At 46.7% G+C, this 18,504-nt stretch overlaps 1 protein-coding gene and 1 long non-coding RNA gene across 3 annotated transcripts in view; one reads left to right on the forward strand and one right to left on the reverse strand.

The window, feature by feature from the left end:
• LOC130361946 (uncharacterized) overlaps positions 1–17,185 on the reverse strand; it is a 125,042-nt gene extending 107,857 nt beyond the window's left edge. For both annotated transcript variants that reach the window (XR_008891210.1, XR_008891209.1), the window contains exons 1-2: positions 17,074–17,185; positions 13,337–13,553 (exon numbers count right to left, since the gene is read on the reverse strand). This is a non-coding gene — a long non-coding RNA (uncharacterized LOC130361946). The remainder of the gene's footprint in view (positions 1–13,336; positions 13,554–17,073) is intronic.
• Positions 17,186–17,269: 84 nt separating this feature from the next.
• LOC130361944 (major facilitator superfamily domain-containing protein 8-like) overlaps positions 17,270–18,504 on the forward strand; it is an 81,648-nt gene continuing 80,413 nt past the window's right edge. The window contains exon 1 of the mRNA XM_056565668.1: positions 17,270–17,633. Within this exon, the coding sequence (XP_056421643.1) occupies positions 17,609–17,633 (25 nt within the window). The 5' untranslated portion in view covers positions 17,270–17,608. The remainder of the gene's footprint in view (positions 17,634–18,504) is intronic.

The raw sequence follows: 18,504 nt of genomic DNA on the forward strand, positions 1-18,504 counted from the left end.
GGCCCACATTTATCAATGTGTTTACACCGTTTTTTCCTTCTATATTTGGCGCTAATTTAGCGCAAAGTATGTTTTTTGCGCCTTTTTTGCGCCTTTTTGTTTAGAAGTTTCTGCTGATTTTGAGTTACGATCCACTGATTTGGGCAGTACGCATGATATGGACGTGTTTTATCAATTGCGCCTTTTATAAATTGGCGCATAAAAAGGCGCAAAGACCAGAAATACGGCAAAAATTTACACCAAGCTCAAGGTGGTGTAGGAAATCCTTCTACATGTCCACTGCGCTATCACAAAAACCAGTGTAAGAGAAAGGTGTAAGATAGAGGTTTGAGGGTATTACTGTGCTTGCGCCAAAATCATCAAGATGCATGCGCCTTTTTAATAAAAAGGCGCAAGGACGGGAAATATATGAGGTTTAAAAAGACGCAACAAAAACACGGAGGTAGACAGCTAATGATAAATGTGGGCCTTGGTGTTTTTCCTATATTGCCTGACCTTCCAGTAGGCTTTAGTGCTTCTGTTAAGTGAGTGACTCTCAGTGTTCACCATGTCCATCTTGCGCTATGAGTATCTTGGGGGAAAAGAGTGGGGTGGGGTGTAGTTAGCTTACACTCTACAGGAAGTTTGGCTCTGTGAGAGCCCAGCAGGACACAGGCACAAATGCTTTATGTAACAATATAGGGGGAGATTTATCAAAACCTGTCCAGATGAAAAGTTGCCCAGTTGCCCAAAGCAACCCAGCAGCCCATAGCAATCAGCTCGCTTCTTTCATTTTTAACAAGGCCTCTGCAAAATGAAAGAAGGGATTGGTTGCTATGGGCAACTGGGAAACTTTTCATCTGGACAGGTTTTGATAAATCTCCCCCATCGTGAATAGCATATGCTGGACCTCCACTAGCATGGAATAATGCATGCTCGGTGGCTTGCTATCCTGTAGCAATTAAACATAAAAAGTAAAAAGATTATTCATTTGTCCCTGTCCAGAGCATACTTGTTGGTGTGTTTTTGACCGTAAAGAGTGTACATGTGTCTTTGACTAGTATGCTTAGAACAACGAGTGTCAATTACCCACACGTAACTATATATAAAATATATACCTTTATTGAATATCACTAAGACAATACAATTCCAACAAGAGAGTAATTGTAGTCAGTTATGCAAACAAGTACTACACAGTATATACAGCACAATAAGCATTATAGGCAGATCAGGTAGGGGGATCATACACACATCATAAGCTACAGTGGGTCATAGAATATAACAAAGCATATTATCATAACCAATATGGTGGGGAAATGCGTATATAAAATATAACCTTTAATGATATCAAATAAAATCACCAAAAGTAATTGTGCTAGTGAAGATAAAAAAGAATTAAATTGATATAGCCCTCCTATGCTCAACGTATAGATTACGCAGCATAGGATGTGGATTGCTCCCAACGCGTTTCAACCTAAGTTAAAGGCATCATCAGGGGAGGCTTACGCAATCTTGGCTACAAATGTTATAATTGAAATTTGGCTCAGGTCAAAACAATATTTATTATGCCATAGATGACCCCGCCATAAGTTATAATCAATAAGCACTTTACTGGTGCTAGTTAGCACCACAGGGTAACACTGTATGTCCGGTCTCCTGTAAAAAAAGGGAAAAAGGAAAATACAGTCTCAGACATATATCCATATTGCATGATTAATGTGTACACATGCAATGCATGATAGCTACTCACGGCCTAGAACCAGATCCCGGCACCTAGAGAGAACAGTATACAATATAAATGTCACTCTTTTGCCCTTTGGCATATCAGACCTGAAAAGCAAACATGGGGCCGCAAGCGGCTACTTACGATTATCCCTGTAGTTCGCGGCTTATTCGATGCACCGCGACACCCGCAGTGGCGGGGAGCTCTTAATACATAGTCCAGCTACCGCGCGCTGACACCGGCCAAGCCGGCGTCTGACGTCATATCCTATCGGCTGGTGCATACGTCAGCCGACCGCACCCCCTGTGACGTAGCAGGGGGAGTGGTACTGGTACGCTGACAGCACTGAATGCCGAGCTGATATCTTAACTATTTCGTGACTTGTGCTGAATAACTTCACTGGGTGACAACTTTGTGAAGTTTGGGAAGCATTATCCAGAGATTGAACCAGGGCTCTTGTAGTGACTGCTCGGGCCGTACTAGGTCTGCCTTCACATCAGGACACGATCATCTGCAGGTAGGGTCCCTGGATGGAAGATGCCCACAGATGACCGGACACTGGCTAAAAAGACAGACCCATATTTGTTGTTAGCCCTCAAAAAATCATGCAGCCAGTATTGAATACGAAAGGTTATTAAGAAACCCATAAGCCAGATATTTCTCATTTCAATATCTGGCTTATGGGTTTCTTAATAACCTTTCGTATTCAATACTGGCTGCATGATTTTTTGAGGGCTAACAACAAATATGGGTCTGTCTTTTTAGCCAGTGTCCGGTCATCTGTGGGCATCTTCCATCCAGGGACCCTGTGCCTACTTAAGGTAAATCTGGTGCCCTACCTGCAGATGATCGTGTCCTGATGTGAAGGCAGACCTAGTACGGCCCGAGCAGTCACTACAAGAGCCCTGGTTCAATCTCTGGATAATGCTTCCCAAGCTTCACAAAGTTGTCACCCAGTGAAGTTATTCAGCACAAGTCACGAAATAGTTAAGATATCAGCTCGGCATTCAGTGCTGTCAGCGTACCAGTACCACTGCCCCCTGCTACGTCACAGGGGGTGCGGTCGGCTGACGTATGCACCAGCCGATAGGATATGACGTCAGACGCCGGCTTGTCCGGTGTCAGCGCGCGGTAGCTGGACTATGTATTAACAGCTCCCCGTCACTGCGGGTGTCGCGCTGCACCGGATAAGCCGCGAACTACAGGGATAATCGTAAGTAGCCGCTTGCGGCCCCATGTTTGCTTTTCAGGTCTGATATGCCAAAGGGCAATAGAGTGACATTTATATTGTATACTGTTCTCTCTAGGTGCCGGGATCTGGTTCTAGGCCGTGAGTAGCTATCATGCATTGCATGTGTACACATTAATCATGCAATATGGATATATGTCTGAGACTGTATTTTCCTTTTTCCCTTTTTTTACAGGAGACCGGACATACAGTGTTACCCTGTGGTGCTAACTAGCACCAGTAAAGTGCTTATTGATTATAACTTATGGCAGGGTCATCTATGGCATAATAAATATTGTTTTGACCTGAGCCAAATTTCAATTATAACATTTGTAGCCAAGATTGCGTAAGCCTCCCCTGATGATGCCTTTAACTTAGGTTGAAACGTGTTGGGAGCAATCCACATCCTATGCTGCGTAATCTATACGTTGAGCATAGGAGGGCTATATCAATTTAATTCTTTTTTATCTTCACTAGCACAATTACTTTTGGTGATTTTATTTGATATCATTAAAGGTTATATTTTATACACGCATTTCCCCACCATATTGGTTATGATAATATGCTTTGTTATATTTGATGCTGGGAATATTTGGATCTCCTTGTAGGATCTGTACCTTCAAAACATACAATTACAGTATAAGTGGGTCATAGAATCCAATAACTCTGGACCCTATACTCTCCTTTCCTGCTAATCCTCCATACATCCAAGAATAGTCAGTTACTATTACTATTGGTCTGCCTTCTTTCAGACCCAAAAAGTAGATTGCAGATAACACTGATCAGTGCTATGCATCTGAAGAATGAAAAATAAAACTTCCCTATTTTCCCATTTTACAAAAAAAAGGAAAAATTTTAATAAATCAACATACTTAGTATTGCTGCATGTGGAAAGGTGTGGTCTATGAAAATACATTGTTAATGATACGTACGTTTTAAACGTAAAAAAATTCCAAAGTCCAAAATTGCATATTTTCAGTCACATCACATCCCAGAAAAAAAATTATAAAAGGTAATCAAAAATTCACATATATGAAGTGGTACCAATTTTAAACATATTTATTTTGTTAAAAAAGTTTGAGTTTTTTTTTCTTTTTAAAATAGTACAATAATAGAAAAGCATGTAAAGCATGTAATGCGAGCAGTAATCTTTTGTCTGCAAGCAGTAATCTTTTGTCAGGTCAGATTCCGCTAAATAAATAGACAACATATGGACCCCATAAAAGTCAATGGGATCCATCAGAGTCCATTGTGCAATGGACTGTCCAGCTTTGTTTTTTTTAGCCCTGAACATAACTTCCGACACAGATGTGAACAAGGCCTTAGGTTAGGTTCACACTTGCAGTGGAGCTTCATACTGGGAGCACTGGCACAGGTCTGATTTATTTTGCAGGATGTAAGTGGACAAAAAATACTGCAAAGTAGTCCTGTCATTGAAGTCAAAAGGAAATTTTGCAATACATTAGGATCCAGTGGTGTCTGTCGTTACGTGAACTGTCTGCGACAGAGGCTCCGAATGGGATTCTGCTGCTCTGTGCACACTGCTTAATTTCAGCAGCGGAACTTTGGGGGCAGAATGGATGTCTGCCAAGGAATTAACATATTCATTCTTTGTTACATAGTAGCAGGACCTGCGGGTCATGTGATTAGGTTCAGAACTCTATTGTTTTGCTAAAGGACCTTTGGTGGTTGTCATGAGGTGATCACCCACAATGCAATGTAACGGTGAGTGACAGTTGTTATGGACCAATCCAAAACGGCCAGCCCCTGCCCATATAAGGGAGCTGCGCCATTGCTCTGTCTCTTGTTCCTGTGCTGCCAAGCAAGCAGCATCAGCTTTCTTCTCTTCTCTCTTGGATTGCTGATTCTGGACGAGGTAGGACCTCCGCAGCTTACAAGACAATTTACTAGGCCAAAGCCTTGCGGCCTCGGCCTATAACATAGCGGATACACTAAGCAATTCCCCGCTACTCACTGCAAGATCACTGGACCTAAATGCACCCTTAAATCCAGTGGATCTATGCTACTAAATCTCTGAGAAGCTAAATTGAGCTTATCTGATCCCAACCAACTGTCAATCGCTGCTCAGCTATATCTGTAGAGACTCTGTTATCTGGACTGTTACTATTGCTGCATGTACAGAAATTCTTCAGTAAAAGTTTCTGCAAGTTTTCAGTTAACAGTGGTTGTGGACAATCCTTTATCCTACATTCACCTATTGCTCTTGGGAAGGGTGGCAATAGGCCTATCAAGATTACAGTATGTAACCCTTACCCTGGCATCACGAGTGACAAGGGTTAACAGCGCCCTTTATTATTCTGAACAGCAACACCCTAACTACCCTACACCCCACAAGGCTTTATCCCCCAAGGTTACTACAAAGCCTTTTTGGCGTCGCACGAACAGGATTCGGGTGTGTGCCTGCTGCTGTTGCCACTAGTGAAATTGTACTCCCCCCCCCCCAGAAAGTAATAGACTTTATTCATGTGTCGCAGAATGCATTACAGTGTTCAGGAGCGGTGCGTGTGGTGCGAATTGCAAGGGGGCCACGTGAAAAGTAAGGGGGGAGGCGAAGATTTATTTGCTGCAATGTGTAAACTGCAAAACGAATTCATGCTACGATCCTCTGGTCCGGTCAGCACAAGAGGAATTAACCTGCTACCGGAGAAGTGCGCGAAGAAGTCCCGCGCTGCGCCACAACCCGCCCCTGGGCGTGGCTGCCAAGTTGCTGTGTCGCAACTGAAAGGGAACCTAGAAACAGAGGAGTTGTTTCTGGGAGGACCAGAAGTCGGGGCTGCACCGATGACCTCCTTCCTGCTGGCCGCCATTTTGGGGAAGCCCAATACAAAAAACACCACGCACAGCGACCACTTCAGTCGGCACAGAGAGCCGGAGAGTACAGACATGGCGGAGAGCAGCGTTCCACGTGGTGAGAGCAGCAAAATGGCACCGGAACAGCGGAAAGTTGTGGCAGTCGCAGACCAACTATTCCAAGAAATTGCCGACTGTCTGCAGTGGTTGTTACTGGATGAAGAGGGGGCCTGCAATCTTCCCCCCACTCCCCAATGACGACCATGACTGGCCGGACACACCTCCAGCAGAGAGCGCAGGGACACCTGGAGGTGCATCACTGGTGAGATTGTCCCCTCACCACAGAACTTGAGGCTCGTGGGCCGAAATCCCATCGGAGGAGTCTGCAGTGAGTACAACGCCAGAGGCGGCCTTTTCTTTCTCCTCCAGCCCTGAAGCTGAAATACCCCTATCTAGATTGCCAAGTGCACGACCATGCTCACCAGAGTTGCCCCAGTGGAATTTTGGAGACGAGCCGGGACTCATAGAGTATATGCACGCAGTTCTACAACCTAAACCTGGGAAGCCACTCACACCAATTCCAGCCGCACAAAGGGAAAGGGCCCGTCAAGAAGCCGAGCTGGCTGAGTTGATGGACAAATTAAAGGCCCGACACAGAGAACTGTATGCCCCTAAGCATGTGCATTTGCCTCCTGAGGAAATAATTCGTTACCAGGAGAATAGTAAAGAAATGGAAGCATTATTCATCCACAAATGGGACCATCCCAGAGAAGGGGAGGAGCCTCTAGAATGACGAAGAGCAACTGTGGCCAAGTTTGGCAAGGTCAGAGGTTATGGGACACTCCTAGATTGCCATACAGGGCAAACCATCCTCGTAAACCGGCGAGCAGTACAGAGGCCCTATCTTCACAAAAAGTTCTGTGGAGTCCCCCCCCCGTCCAGAGCCTGCGTGGAGAATGGGCTGCAGCGGTCACAAGACCAACAGCCCCAACACAGCTTCCCTTCAAATACTTTCCGTCTACAGATTGGGAATCGGATCCCTTCAACCTGAGGCCAAAATGGTCTGCTCCAGATGCCTCCACCACCGTACTCAAGGAGGAGGAGCCTCCACAACATCAATCATCTTCTGTGAACAGTAATGTGTCAAGACCTGCTCAAGACCAAGAAAGTTGGCCCAAATTGCGGGCACCAAAGACCGAACCTAGGCCCTCTCGGAGCAATGAGAGTTTGCCTCCTGCACAGGTACCAACATATGTACCAAGGCCCTCTTCCGAAGTGGATAGTTTGCCTGCTTCCAGGGTACCAACAAAAGTGCTTTGGTCCACTCCTGATATGGCGGTGAGGCTAAAACCTTATGCACCAACGTTGATCCCGACCAGTAAACCTCTGGTCACTTTGAATCCTACTGTTGCCCATTCTACTCTCACCACTGTGGTGTGGGAGAGTTACATAAACTCCTTGCATGCTCCAGATGATGGGAGGTATAGAGGATCTACAAGAAGATTCCGGAAAAATGTCTTTTGAAGGACTGTAATGTCTGTTGTTTTCTATGCTAACTACTTTTGTTTTCCAGTAACCAAGTTCAAGACATGTGCCTAGCAGGACTATGCTAAGATTGTTCCAGTTCCAAGTTCAGTAACGTAACCATCAAGCTTTGTGCCTGATCATCAGGTCAAGAGACTCCTAGCCAGTAGGAGATTCGTAAGTTTTGTGCCCGGCTGATTGTGGTAAGGCCGTGTTCTATCAAAAGACTCCTAGTGTAGGTGGACTGCAGATCCTTACACGCCAGTTCTATGTACATAACCCTATATTCATAAGGACTCTCTTGCTAAAATTTGCACTTATCAGGTGTATGCGTCTGAACCTTGTTGGAGTGTTAATAAATGTGTAAGCTTGTATAATAAAAGTGTATATGGTCCTTGTACACAGAAAAGATAGCTTTGTGTCTGTGTACATAAAAAAGTAAGTAAATGCTGTACACGGAAAATGTCTGTTAGATGCACGTGTACACCAAAAACAAAAAATGTAAATAGTCCTTGTACACATGTACATACAAATGTATAAAAATACTAAGAAGGTGTTTTAATAGTTGCTAAATAGGTGACTCTCCCGGCTCCTCCGAGAGTAGCATTCCAGTCGCCAATCGCTAGCACCTGTCTCAACAAAAATAACAGGGTAAACTACCCTAAAGATACCAAGACTAACTTTTTAGCAGTACTTGCACACATAGTACTTAAATAACTCACTTAAATGTACTACCTCATTCTTCTTCAGTACATACACAAAAACTAAAATATATCTTGCATTCAAGAAACACTTAGGAATTGTTACGCCTAGCGCTCCGGGTCCCCGCTCCTCCCCGGAGCGCTCACGGCGTCTTTTTCCCTGCAGCTCCCCGGTCAGTCCCGCTGACCGGGAGCGCTGCTCTGTCACGGCCGTTGGGGATGCGATTCGCACTGCGGGACGCGCCCGCTTGCGAGTCGCATCCCAGGTCACTTACCCGTTCCCGTCTCCTGCTGTCATGTGCTGGCGCGCGCGGCTCCGCTCTCTAGGGCGCGCGCGCGCCAGCTCCCTGAGACTTAAAGGGCCAGTGCACCAATGATTGGTGCCTGGCCCAATTAGCTTAATTGGCTCCCACCTGTTCCCTGGCTATATCTGGTCTCCTCCCTTGCACTCCCTTGCCGGATCTTGTTGCCCTTGTGTCTAGTGAAAGCGTTTTGTGTGTTTATAGCCTGTGTACCAGAACTTCTGCTATCTCCCCTGACTACGAACCTTGCCGCCTGCCCCCGACCTTCTGCTACGTCCGACTTTGCTTCTGCCTACTCCCTTGTACCTCGCCTATCTTCAGCAGTCAGAGAGGTGAGCCGTTGCTAGTGGATACGACCTGGTCACTACCGCCGCAGCAAGACCATCCCGCTTTGCGGCGGGCTCTGGTGAAAACCTGTAGTGGCTTAGAACCGGTCCACTAGCGCGGTCCTCCCCATCCCTCTCTGGCACAGAGGATCCACTACCTGCCAGCCGGCATCGTGACAGTAGATCCGGCCATGGATCCCGCTGAGGTCCCTCTGCCTTATATCTCGGATATCACCACGGTGATCGCCCAGCAATCCCGACAGATCGCCCATCTAACCCACCAGCTGTCGGAAATGTCCACCATTGTGCGCCAACTTCAGTCGCAACTTCAGCAGTAATCATCTCCTCCGCCAGCTCCTGCACCCCCTCCGCAGCGAGTGGCCACTCCTAGCCTCCGCCTGTCCTTGCCGGACAAATTTAATGGGGACTCTAAGTTTTGCCGTGGCTTTCTTTCGCAATGTTCCCTGCACATGGAGATGATGTCGGACCAGTTTCCTACTGAAAGGTCTAAGGTGGCTTTCGTAGTCAGCCTTCTGTCTGGAAAAGCCCTGTCATGGGCCACACCGCTCTGGGACCGCAATGACCCCGTCACTGCCTCTGTACACTCCTTCTTCTCGGAAATTCGAAGTGTCTTTGAGGAACCTGCCCGAGCCTCTTCTGCTGAGACTGCCCTGCTGAACCTGGTCCAGGGTAATTCCTCCGTTGGCGAGTACGCCATACAATTCCGTACCCTTGCTTCTGAACTTTCCTGGAATAATGAGGCTCTCTGCGCGACCTTTAAAAAAGGCCTATCCAGCAACATTAAAGATGTTCTGGCCGCACGAGAGACTCCTGCTAACCTGCATGAACTCATTCATCTAGCCACTCGCATTGACATGCGTTTTTCTGAGAGGCATCAAGAGCTCCGCCAGGAAAAAGACTTAGATTTCTGGACACCTCTCCCACAGTCTCCATTGCAATCTGCGCCTAGGCCTCCCGCCGAGGAGGCCATGCAAGTGGATCGGTCTCGCCTGACCCTGGAAGAGAGGAATCGCCGTAAGGAAGAGAATCTTTGTCTGTACTGTGCCAGTACCGAGCATTTCTTGGTGGATTGCCCTATCCGTCCTCCACGCCTGGGAAACGCACGCACGCACCCAGCTCACGTGGGTGTGGCGTCTCTTGGTTCCAAGTCTGCTCCTCCACGTCTCACGGTACCCGTGCGGATTTCTACTTCAGCCAGCTCTTCCCTCTCAGCCGTGGCCTGCCTGGACTCTGGTGCCTCTGGGAATTTTGTTCGGGAGTCCTTAGTGAATAAATTCCGCATTCCGGTGACCCGTCTTGTCAAGCCACTCCACATTTCCGCGGTCAACGGAGCCAGGTTGGATTGCACCGTGCGTTTCCGCACGCAGCCCCTCCTAATGTGCATCGGACCTCATCAGGAGAAAATCGAATTTTTGGTCCTTCCCAATTGCACTTCCGAAATTCTCCTTGGACTACCCTGGCTTCTACACCATTCCCCAACCCTGGACTGGTCCACTGGGGAGATCAAGAGTTGGGGTCCCTCTTGTTCCAAGGACTGCCTTCAACCGGTTCCCAGTAATCCCTGCCGTGACCCTGTGGTTCCTCCTGTATCCGGTCCCCCTAAGGTCGTTAAGGACTCTGCCTGCCACAGGAAATGCCTCTCCCCCCCTCCCAGTCCCATCAGGCAAGCCTCTGTGTCCCCTCATGGCTCCCGTCCTTGTGTCTTCCTGCCCCGTGCCAAGCTTCACCCTCTGCCCTCCCTCCCCATTCCTACTCCTGCTGTACTGCCTGCCATTGAGGAAACCATCCATTCCTTCCCGGTGTCCTCATCCCAGGGGAGGCAGCCACCGGACAAAAAAAAAGGGGAGACCTAAGGGGGGGGGTACTGTTACGCCTAGCGCTCCGGGTCCCCGCTCCTCCCCGGAGCGCTCACGGCGTCTTTTTCCCTGCAGCTCCCCGGTCAGTCCCGCTGACCGGGAGCGCTGCTCTGTCACGGCCGTTGGGGATGCGATTCGCACTGCGGGACGCGCCCGCTCGCGAGCCGCATCCCAGGTCACTTACCCGTTCCCGTCTCCTGCTGTCATGTGCTGGCGCGCGTGGCTCCGCTCTCTAGGGCGCGCGCGCGCCAGCTCCCTGAGACTTAAAGGGCCAGTGCACCAATGATTGGTGCCTGGCCCAATTAGCTTAATTGGCTCCCACCTGTTCCCTGGCTATATCTGGTCTCCTCCCTTGCACTCCCTTGCCGGATCTTGTTGCCCTTGTGCCTAGTGAAAGCGTTTTGTGTGTTTATAGCCTGTGTACCAGAACTTCTGCTATCTCCCCTGACTACGAACCTTGCCGCCTGCCCCCGACCTTCTGCTACGTCCGACTTTGCTTCTGCCTACTCTCTTGTACCTCGCCTATCTTCAGCAGTCAGAGAGGTGAGCCGTTGCTAGTGGATACGACCTGGTCACTACCGCCGCAGCAAGACCATCCCGCTTTGCGGCGGGCTCTGGTGAAAACCTGTAGTGGCTTAGAACCGGTCCACTAGCGCGGTCCTCCCCATCCCTCTCTGGCACAGAGGATCCACTACCTGCCAGCCGGCATCGTGACAGGAATTGTAGCCTATTGATACCCTATTCCTGCCACTGTTAGGTACACTCATATTTCTTTTCTCTGTATTACGTGTGTGATATGCTCTATCTGGCCAGTAGATGCTCTTGCAAGCTTGAAATTAAACACGTATTTCTAAAGGTATCCTAGGTAGGTTATACTGTTGTGTTCTAGGGGTAAGTAGCGTGTAGCCGATAGACCCTATAAGCTAACCTTATTGGTAGAGAGCCTCGGGCAAGCCAATATACCCTTCTGTGTACTAACAGGTGACTCATCGTGGCAAAAGAAAAATGTGGTGAGATTTCAAAAATGTTTAGACAGCTTGAGACTAAATGTATAGAAAGCTGTATATAAATGTCTAGTTAGCCTCATAAATGTTATAGAGAGCTATAAAAAATGTGTCTAAGGAGCTAGAAACTAAAGGTTAGATAGCTTCATCAATGTATAGTAAGCTTCAAAATGTCTAGATAGCTTCAAAATTGTCTAGTTAAGATGCTAGTCAGAGTAACAAGAAAGTACAAAGGTGTTTAATGGCTACTCAGATTTTGTCAGGATGGATAGCATGTATTAATAGTCCTGTCCTAGTTCCTCTGCCTTAGGGGACAGGCGTCGGGGTCGACTTGTTTTAAGTAAGGGGGTTTGTGGTGTCCCAGTACCGTATTTCATACTGTACCTTTGTAGAGGTCCCCATAGTTAGAGTCCCTAGGAACATCGGGGTCCCTCTTTTATAGTTATCCCCTTGTCACCCCTTAGTTGGTTCATATTTGTATAGGAATTCGTATAAATATAAGTATAAATATGTATATATTCAAATACCTGTTCAGCGTAGCAGGACCTGCTGGTCATGTGATTAGGTTCAGAGCTCTATGGTTTTGCTAAAGGACCTTTGATGGTTCTCATGACGTGATCACCCACAATGCAATATAACGGTGAGTGACAGTTGTTATGGACCAATCCAAAACGGCCAACCCCTGCCCATATAAGGGAGCTGCGCCATTGCTCTGTCTCTTGTTCCTGTGCTGCCAAGCAAGCAGCAACGGCTCTCTTCTCTTCTCTCTTGGGTTGCTGATTCTGGATGAGGTAAGACCTCCGCAGCTTACAAGACAATTTACTAGGCCAAAGTCTTGCGGCCTCTGCCTATAACATAGCGGATACACTAAGCAATTCCCCGCTACTCACCGCAAGATCACTGGACCTAAACGCACCCTTAAATCCAGCGGATCTATGCTACAAAATCTCTGAGAAGCTAAATTGAGCTTATCTGATCCCAACCGTCAATCGCTGCTCAGCTATATCTGTAGAGACTCTGTTATCTGGACTGTTACTATTGCTGCATGTACAGAAATTCTTCAGTAAAAGTTCCTGCAAGTTTTCAGTTAACAGTGGTTGTGGACAATCCTTTATTCTACATTCATTTATTGCTCTTGGGAAGGGTGGCAATAGGCCTATCAAGATTACAGTATGTAACCCTCACCCTGGCGTCACGAGTGACAAGGGTTAACAGCGCCCTTTATTATTCTGAACAGCAACACCCTAACTACCCTACAACCCACAAGGCTTTATCCCCCAAGTTTACCACAGATGCATCTCATGATTTCATTTGCCTTGGCAGCAGCTGCCTGACACTGGTCGCTACAGCTAAATTTACTGTTAACTAAGACTCCCAAGTCCTTTTCCACGTCAGTCGTCCCAAGTGTTCTACATTAAATACATAATCCCAGCCCGGATTTTACCTCCCCATGTGCATTACCTTTAAAAGTAATTCAGCAGCAGAATCACATAAAAGTCAATGGGACTGGTATTTCCATCCAAAATCAGTTGCATGAGCGAAATAGCAGCAAAATTACAGAGGGAATTAAGTTTGGAATTTCAGGAAAGAATTTATTAAAACAGCCCTCTGGAGTTTGTAGTAGCCCACAATACACCCATTCACCGCTCATTGTTTTTACTCGGAAGCCATTTTGTGGTGTTTATCGCTACAAATTGTGATCTTCCTTTTTGCTCTGTGTGCTTTGCACAAATTGCATTGTTTAAAAAATAAGTGGACCGTGCAAAAAATTAATGTAAAAGCAAAATAAATAAATAAATAAATAAAAAACATACATAAACAAGCATATGTGAATAAAACACTGAAAAATAGGAAAAGGTACCTCAGGTATCACGGATCACTTTTGTCTCTTTGGGTCTCTGTCAGCTCTCTGTTCTATTGCTGATACTGCTTGGTTTGCAAATGGTCCAAAAGGGGCAGTCCTTTGTTTCTGGCCAGAACCAGAATTCCGTACTGAATTTTTGGTAGCAGAATTTCCACTGCAATTCCGTACCAATTTAGGTCCAGTTCTGTGCCGAATTGGAAAAATCTGCACATCTCTGAAAAGAGAGGAGTACATTTAGGGTACATTCACACGTACAGAATCTGCTGCATATTTTCTGCAGCTGATATTGCTACCAAAAAAGCAAAAACAGCTGCAAAAATATGCAGCAGATCCTGTACATGTGAAAGTACCCTTAGAGGAGACAGGCTTAATTTCAGCAGTGTGCTGCTGTGCTGACTCCTTATTTAAAGGGGTTGCGCAGTGAAAAGTAGCTTATCCCCTATCCACAGGATCTCCTGCGAAGCATTCAGCAGCTGATAAGTACTGGAAGGCTTAACCCCTTAAGGACTCAGGGTTTTTCCGTTTTTGCACTTTCGTTTTTTCCTCCTTACCTTTTAAAAATCATAACCCTTTCAATTTTCCACCTAAAAATCCATATTATGGCTTATTTTTTGCGTCGCCAATTCTACTTTGCAGTGACATTAGTCATTTTACCCAAAAATGCACGGCGAAACGGAAAAAAAAATCATTGTGCGACAAAATCGAAAAAAAAACGCCATTTTGTAACTTTTGGGGGCTTCCGTTTCTATGCAGTGCATATTTCGGTAAAAAATACACCTTATCATTATTCTGTAGGTCCATACAGTTAAAATGATACCCTACTTATATAGGTTTGATTTTGTCGCACTTCTGGAAAAAATCATAACTACATGCAGGAAAATTTATACGTTTAAAAATGTCATCTTCTGACCCCTATAACTTTTTTATTTTTCCACGTACGGGGCGGTATGAGGACTCATTATTTGCGCCGTGATCTGAAGTTTTTATCGGTATGATTTTTGTTTTGATCGGACTTTTTGATCACTTTGTATTCATTTTTTAATGTTATAAAAAGTGACCAAAATACGCTTTTTTGGACTTTGGAATTTTTTTGCGCGTACACCATTGACCGTACGGCTTAATTAATGATATATTTTTATAGTTCGGACATTTACGCATGCGGCGATACCACATATGTTTATTTATTTATTTTTTTACACTGTTTTATTTTTTTTATGGGAAAAGGGGGGTGATTCAAACTTTTATTAGGGAAGGGGTTAAATAACCTTTATTAACACTTTTTTTTACTTTTTTTTTGCAGTGTTATAGGTCCCATAGGGACCTATAACACTGCACACACTGATCGCTCATCCTGATCACAGGCGTGTATTAACACGCCTGTGATCAGCTTTATCGGCGCTTGACTGCTCCTGCCTGGATCTCAGGCACGGAGCAGTCATTCGTCGATCGGACACCGAGGAGGCAGGTAAGAGCCCTCCCGGTGTCCGATCAGCTGTTCGGGACGCCGCGATTTCACCGCGGCGGTCCCGAACAGCCCGACTGAGCAGCCAGGATACTTTCAGTTTCACTTTAGAAGCGGCGGTCAGCTTTGACCGCCGCTTCTAAAGGGTTAATACCGCACATCGCCGCGATCGGCGATGTGTGGTATTAGCCGCGGGTCCCGGCCGTTGATTAGCGCCGGGACCGACGTGATATGATGCGGGATCGCGGCGCGATCCCGCTTCATATCGCGGGAGCCGGCGCAGGGCGTAAATATACGTCCTGCGTCGTTAATGGGTTAAGATTTTTTATTAAAAGTAATTTACAAATTTTTATAACTTTCTGTCACCAGTTGATTTAAAACATTTTTTTCCCACCAGAGTACCCCTTTAACAATCACCAATCAATGAAAGACCCGGAGGCACAAGTAAATCCCCGGGCTTCCCCAGCAAGCCATTGGCACCCCACAATTATATGTGACCACTAGACACCAGGGATTAAAGACATTTAAATATTAAACATCGGTAATCCCTGGTATATAGTGATCCATGTAGATCAAGGGCATCTGGAAGTTACGACTCATACACGACTTGCGAGCCTGCGCAATATTCCCCTAACCCATCCCATGACATACTGGGAATGGGGTAAAAAAAAAAAAAAGTACTAAAACGTTTTTAAAAAATATAAGAAAGCCCCTCGCCAATAAAAAATGAAACCAGTCCCTTCTCTCATTTTATATATAAAAAATAAATAAAAACTCAAATATTTTTGGTATTGCTGTATGTGTAAATTTCTGAACCATTATGTTACTTTAACGATCTTACCGTAACGGCTGAGTAGTGGATCAGCTGTCCTGTGTGAACAATGGCTGAACCGTACTAGTGAGTGGAGTCTAAGGTGCAGCTGGTTTTCATCCAGAGCCCGCCGCAAAGCAGGATGGACTTGCAGCGGCAGGCGGCACCCAGGTCGCTACCCCTGGCACGATCCGTCCACACAGGTTGCCCAGATGTAACTTGGCACAGATGTTATAGCATAGTCAGGACAAAGCACAGATCAGAAGTCAGGTGGCAAGGAAGCATAGTCGGGTCACAGGCACAAGGTCAGGAGGCAGGCGGCAAAGGAGCAAGGTCAGGTCACAGGGTGGAGGTAAGGAACACTAATATGGCACACACAAAGTTACGCTTTCTCTAAGGCACTAAGCACAAAGATCCGGCACCATGATAGGGTGGTGCCGGACTTATACAGAGTCTGCCCAGCAGGCAACCAATTATGGTTGTACCGGCCATTTAAATCTGGCAACGTTGGTGTCCGTGCCCTAAGGAAAGGGGATGCACGCGCCGGCGAAGCACGGAAGCAGGAAAGCAGGAGGTGAGGAGATGACCCGGACTCGCATGTGGGAGTGTCCCGCATAACGAGTCCCGGAGCCGCCGCAAGGGACTATACGGGGTGCGCTCACGGGTGGGCAGCATGGCTGGAGCTTTGCCTCTAGCAACGCCCAGGACACGCGTGCAGGAGCGTCCCGCACCACGAGTCCCGGGGCCACCCATGTCAGGGGAGAGGGACGCTCATGGCCAGAATGAATGGCCGGAGTGCTGCCCTTAACAGTTACTAGTACGAAATATTATGTTACTGATTCAGTGTGGTGAACAGTGCGAACATAAAAAAATGTCCAAAGTCCAGAATTGCAAAACTAAAGATCACGTAAAAAAAAAAAAAAAATGAACCTTCATACAGCCCCATATATGGAAAAATAAGAAAATTATAGCGGGTCAGAATAGGGCGATGTTAAACAAATTTCTTTTGTTTAAAAAATGTGTATTTTTCAATAGCCGTACAATAATATAAAACAGGTAAACATGCTTTCCGCGTAAATATAAGATCAATATGCAGAATTGTGGAAATTAATGGAGATGTCCGGTGCTCACTATTCTTATTTTATCCGTTCCGGGCTGAAAAATAAAAGAAAACACATTTTCTCTTACCTGCCAACGAGCCCCCGGAGCTCCGGTACACTCCGGTACAGGTGTTCGGTCCCCGGACTGTATTCTTCTTACTTCCTGTTAGCCCGGTACGTCACACGGAGCTTCAACCTATCACCGGCCGCAGCGATGTCCCGCCTCGGCCAAGAATACAGCCCGGGGACCGAACACCTGTACCGGAGCACCGGGGGAGCGTAGGCAGGCAAGAGAAAGCCCGGAACGGATACAATAAGAAAAGTGAGCACTGGACATGTCCTTTAAGCCATGTGAACGTACCCAAGGGTCATGGTGGAAATATTTCAAACCCTGTGTAGAGGAAGAGTGGAGTAGTTGCCCATAGCAACCAATCAGATAACCTTTCTATTTTTTTTTTAAAAGGTATTTGCTTTTATTGTTCAATCTGATTGGTTGCTATGGACAACTGCTTCACTCTCCCTCTACACAGGGTTAGATAAATCTCTCCATCACTAGTATGTTCTGCCTCCTCCAGGATAAACTCTGCAAAGCACAGCTGTGGGACTCCTTGTCTCCGTGTAGTGACTAATAAAGCTTTCCTTCTTCAAACACACAGTCAGGGTCTGGGACTTGAGACTGTGGGGGGGAAAAGGTCTACAGGAAAGGTAGAGCTCTTGTTGTCTTCCGCTTAGGACTGCGGCATAATGGCAGCTGTGTGGCTGGAATAACTGCGGCTTTATCGGGCAGCCTGTGACAGCGGCTCCAGTCTTCCTGCTGGTGCTGGAGTGAGGGCTCATGGCTGACACTCCATAGCCTATAGTGCGGTAGGACGCCGTGCAGGTCCTGTGTGGACACTATGGAACCCCCTGCAGAACCTGACAGTAAGAGCCGCTTTCATATAGTCACTAGTATCCATTACCTGCAGTGTACTGGGAGAATGTGTCATGGCTGTCCTCTAATAATCTGTCTCATTCCTATAATCTGCTTTCATGGCAATGTGGCCCTGGTTTCATGTATGATGTCTGTGTGTAATGCCCTATATACTGTCTATAGAAGGGGGATGGAATCCCAATCCTAGTGGCAACAAACAGTGGCCTTCCAGATGTTGTAAAACTACAACTCCCAGCATGCCCGGACAGCCGTTGGCTGTCCGGGCATGCTGGGAGTTGTAGTTTTGCAACATCTGGAGGGCCACAGTTTGGAGACCACTGCCCGGTGCTATCACTTCTGTCCAGCAAGCAGATTGTGCCCATAAAGATGCCATGAGAAAGTTAGTCCTGTAAGAACTACAAGTGCCAGCATTCTGTGATGTAAGAGTGGACTCCTTATGGACGTTCACTATGGATCCACACTGTTATGATAAATGGCTTAGGCCCATTTCACTCTCTAAATTCATCAGTTTTAAAGACCCGTTATAACGTTCCGTTATGAAAACCCTTAAAGGGGTACTCCCACCCTAGACATCTTATCCCCTATCCAAAGGATAGGGGATAAAATGTCTGATTGCGGGGGTCCCCCGCATTATTGCATGCGGCACCCACCTGTTTTTTTTTTTCACTGGAACCGCTGGAGGGTCTGAGTCGCGACTACGGGAACGGAAGTCCGTGACATCAATGCAAGTCTATGGGAGGGGGCGTGACGTCACGGACTTCCGTTCCCGTAGTTGCGACTCAGACCCTCCAGTGGTTCCGGTGAAAAAATAGGTGGGTGCCGCATGCAATAATGCGGGGGTCCCCAGCGGCGGGACTCCCG

This window comes from Hyla sarda, chromosome 3, assembly GCF_029499605.1.
Source record: "Hyla sarda isolate aHylSar1 chromosome 3, aHylSar1.hap1, whole genome shotgun sequence".
NCBI classification, from domain to species: domain Eukaryota; kingdom Metazoa; phylum Chordata; class Amphibia; order Anura; family Hylidae; genus Hyla; species Hyla sarda.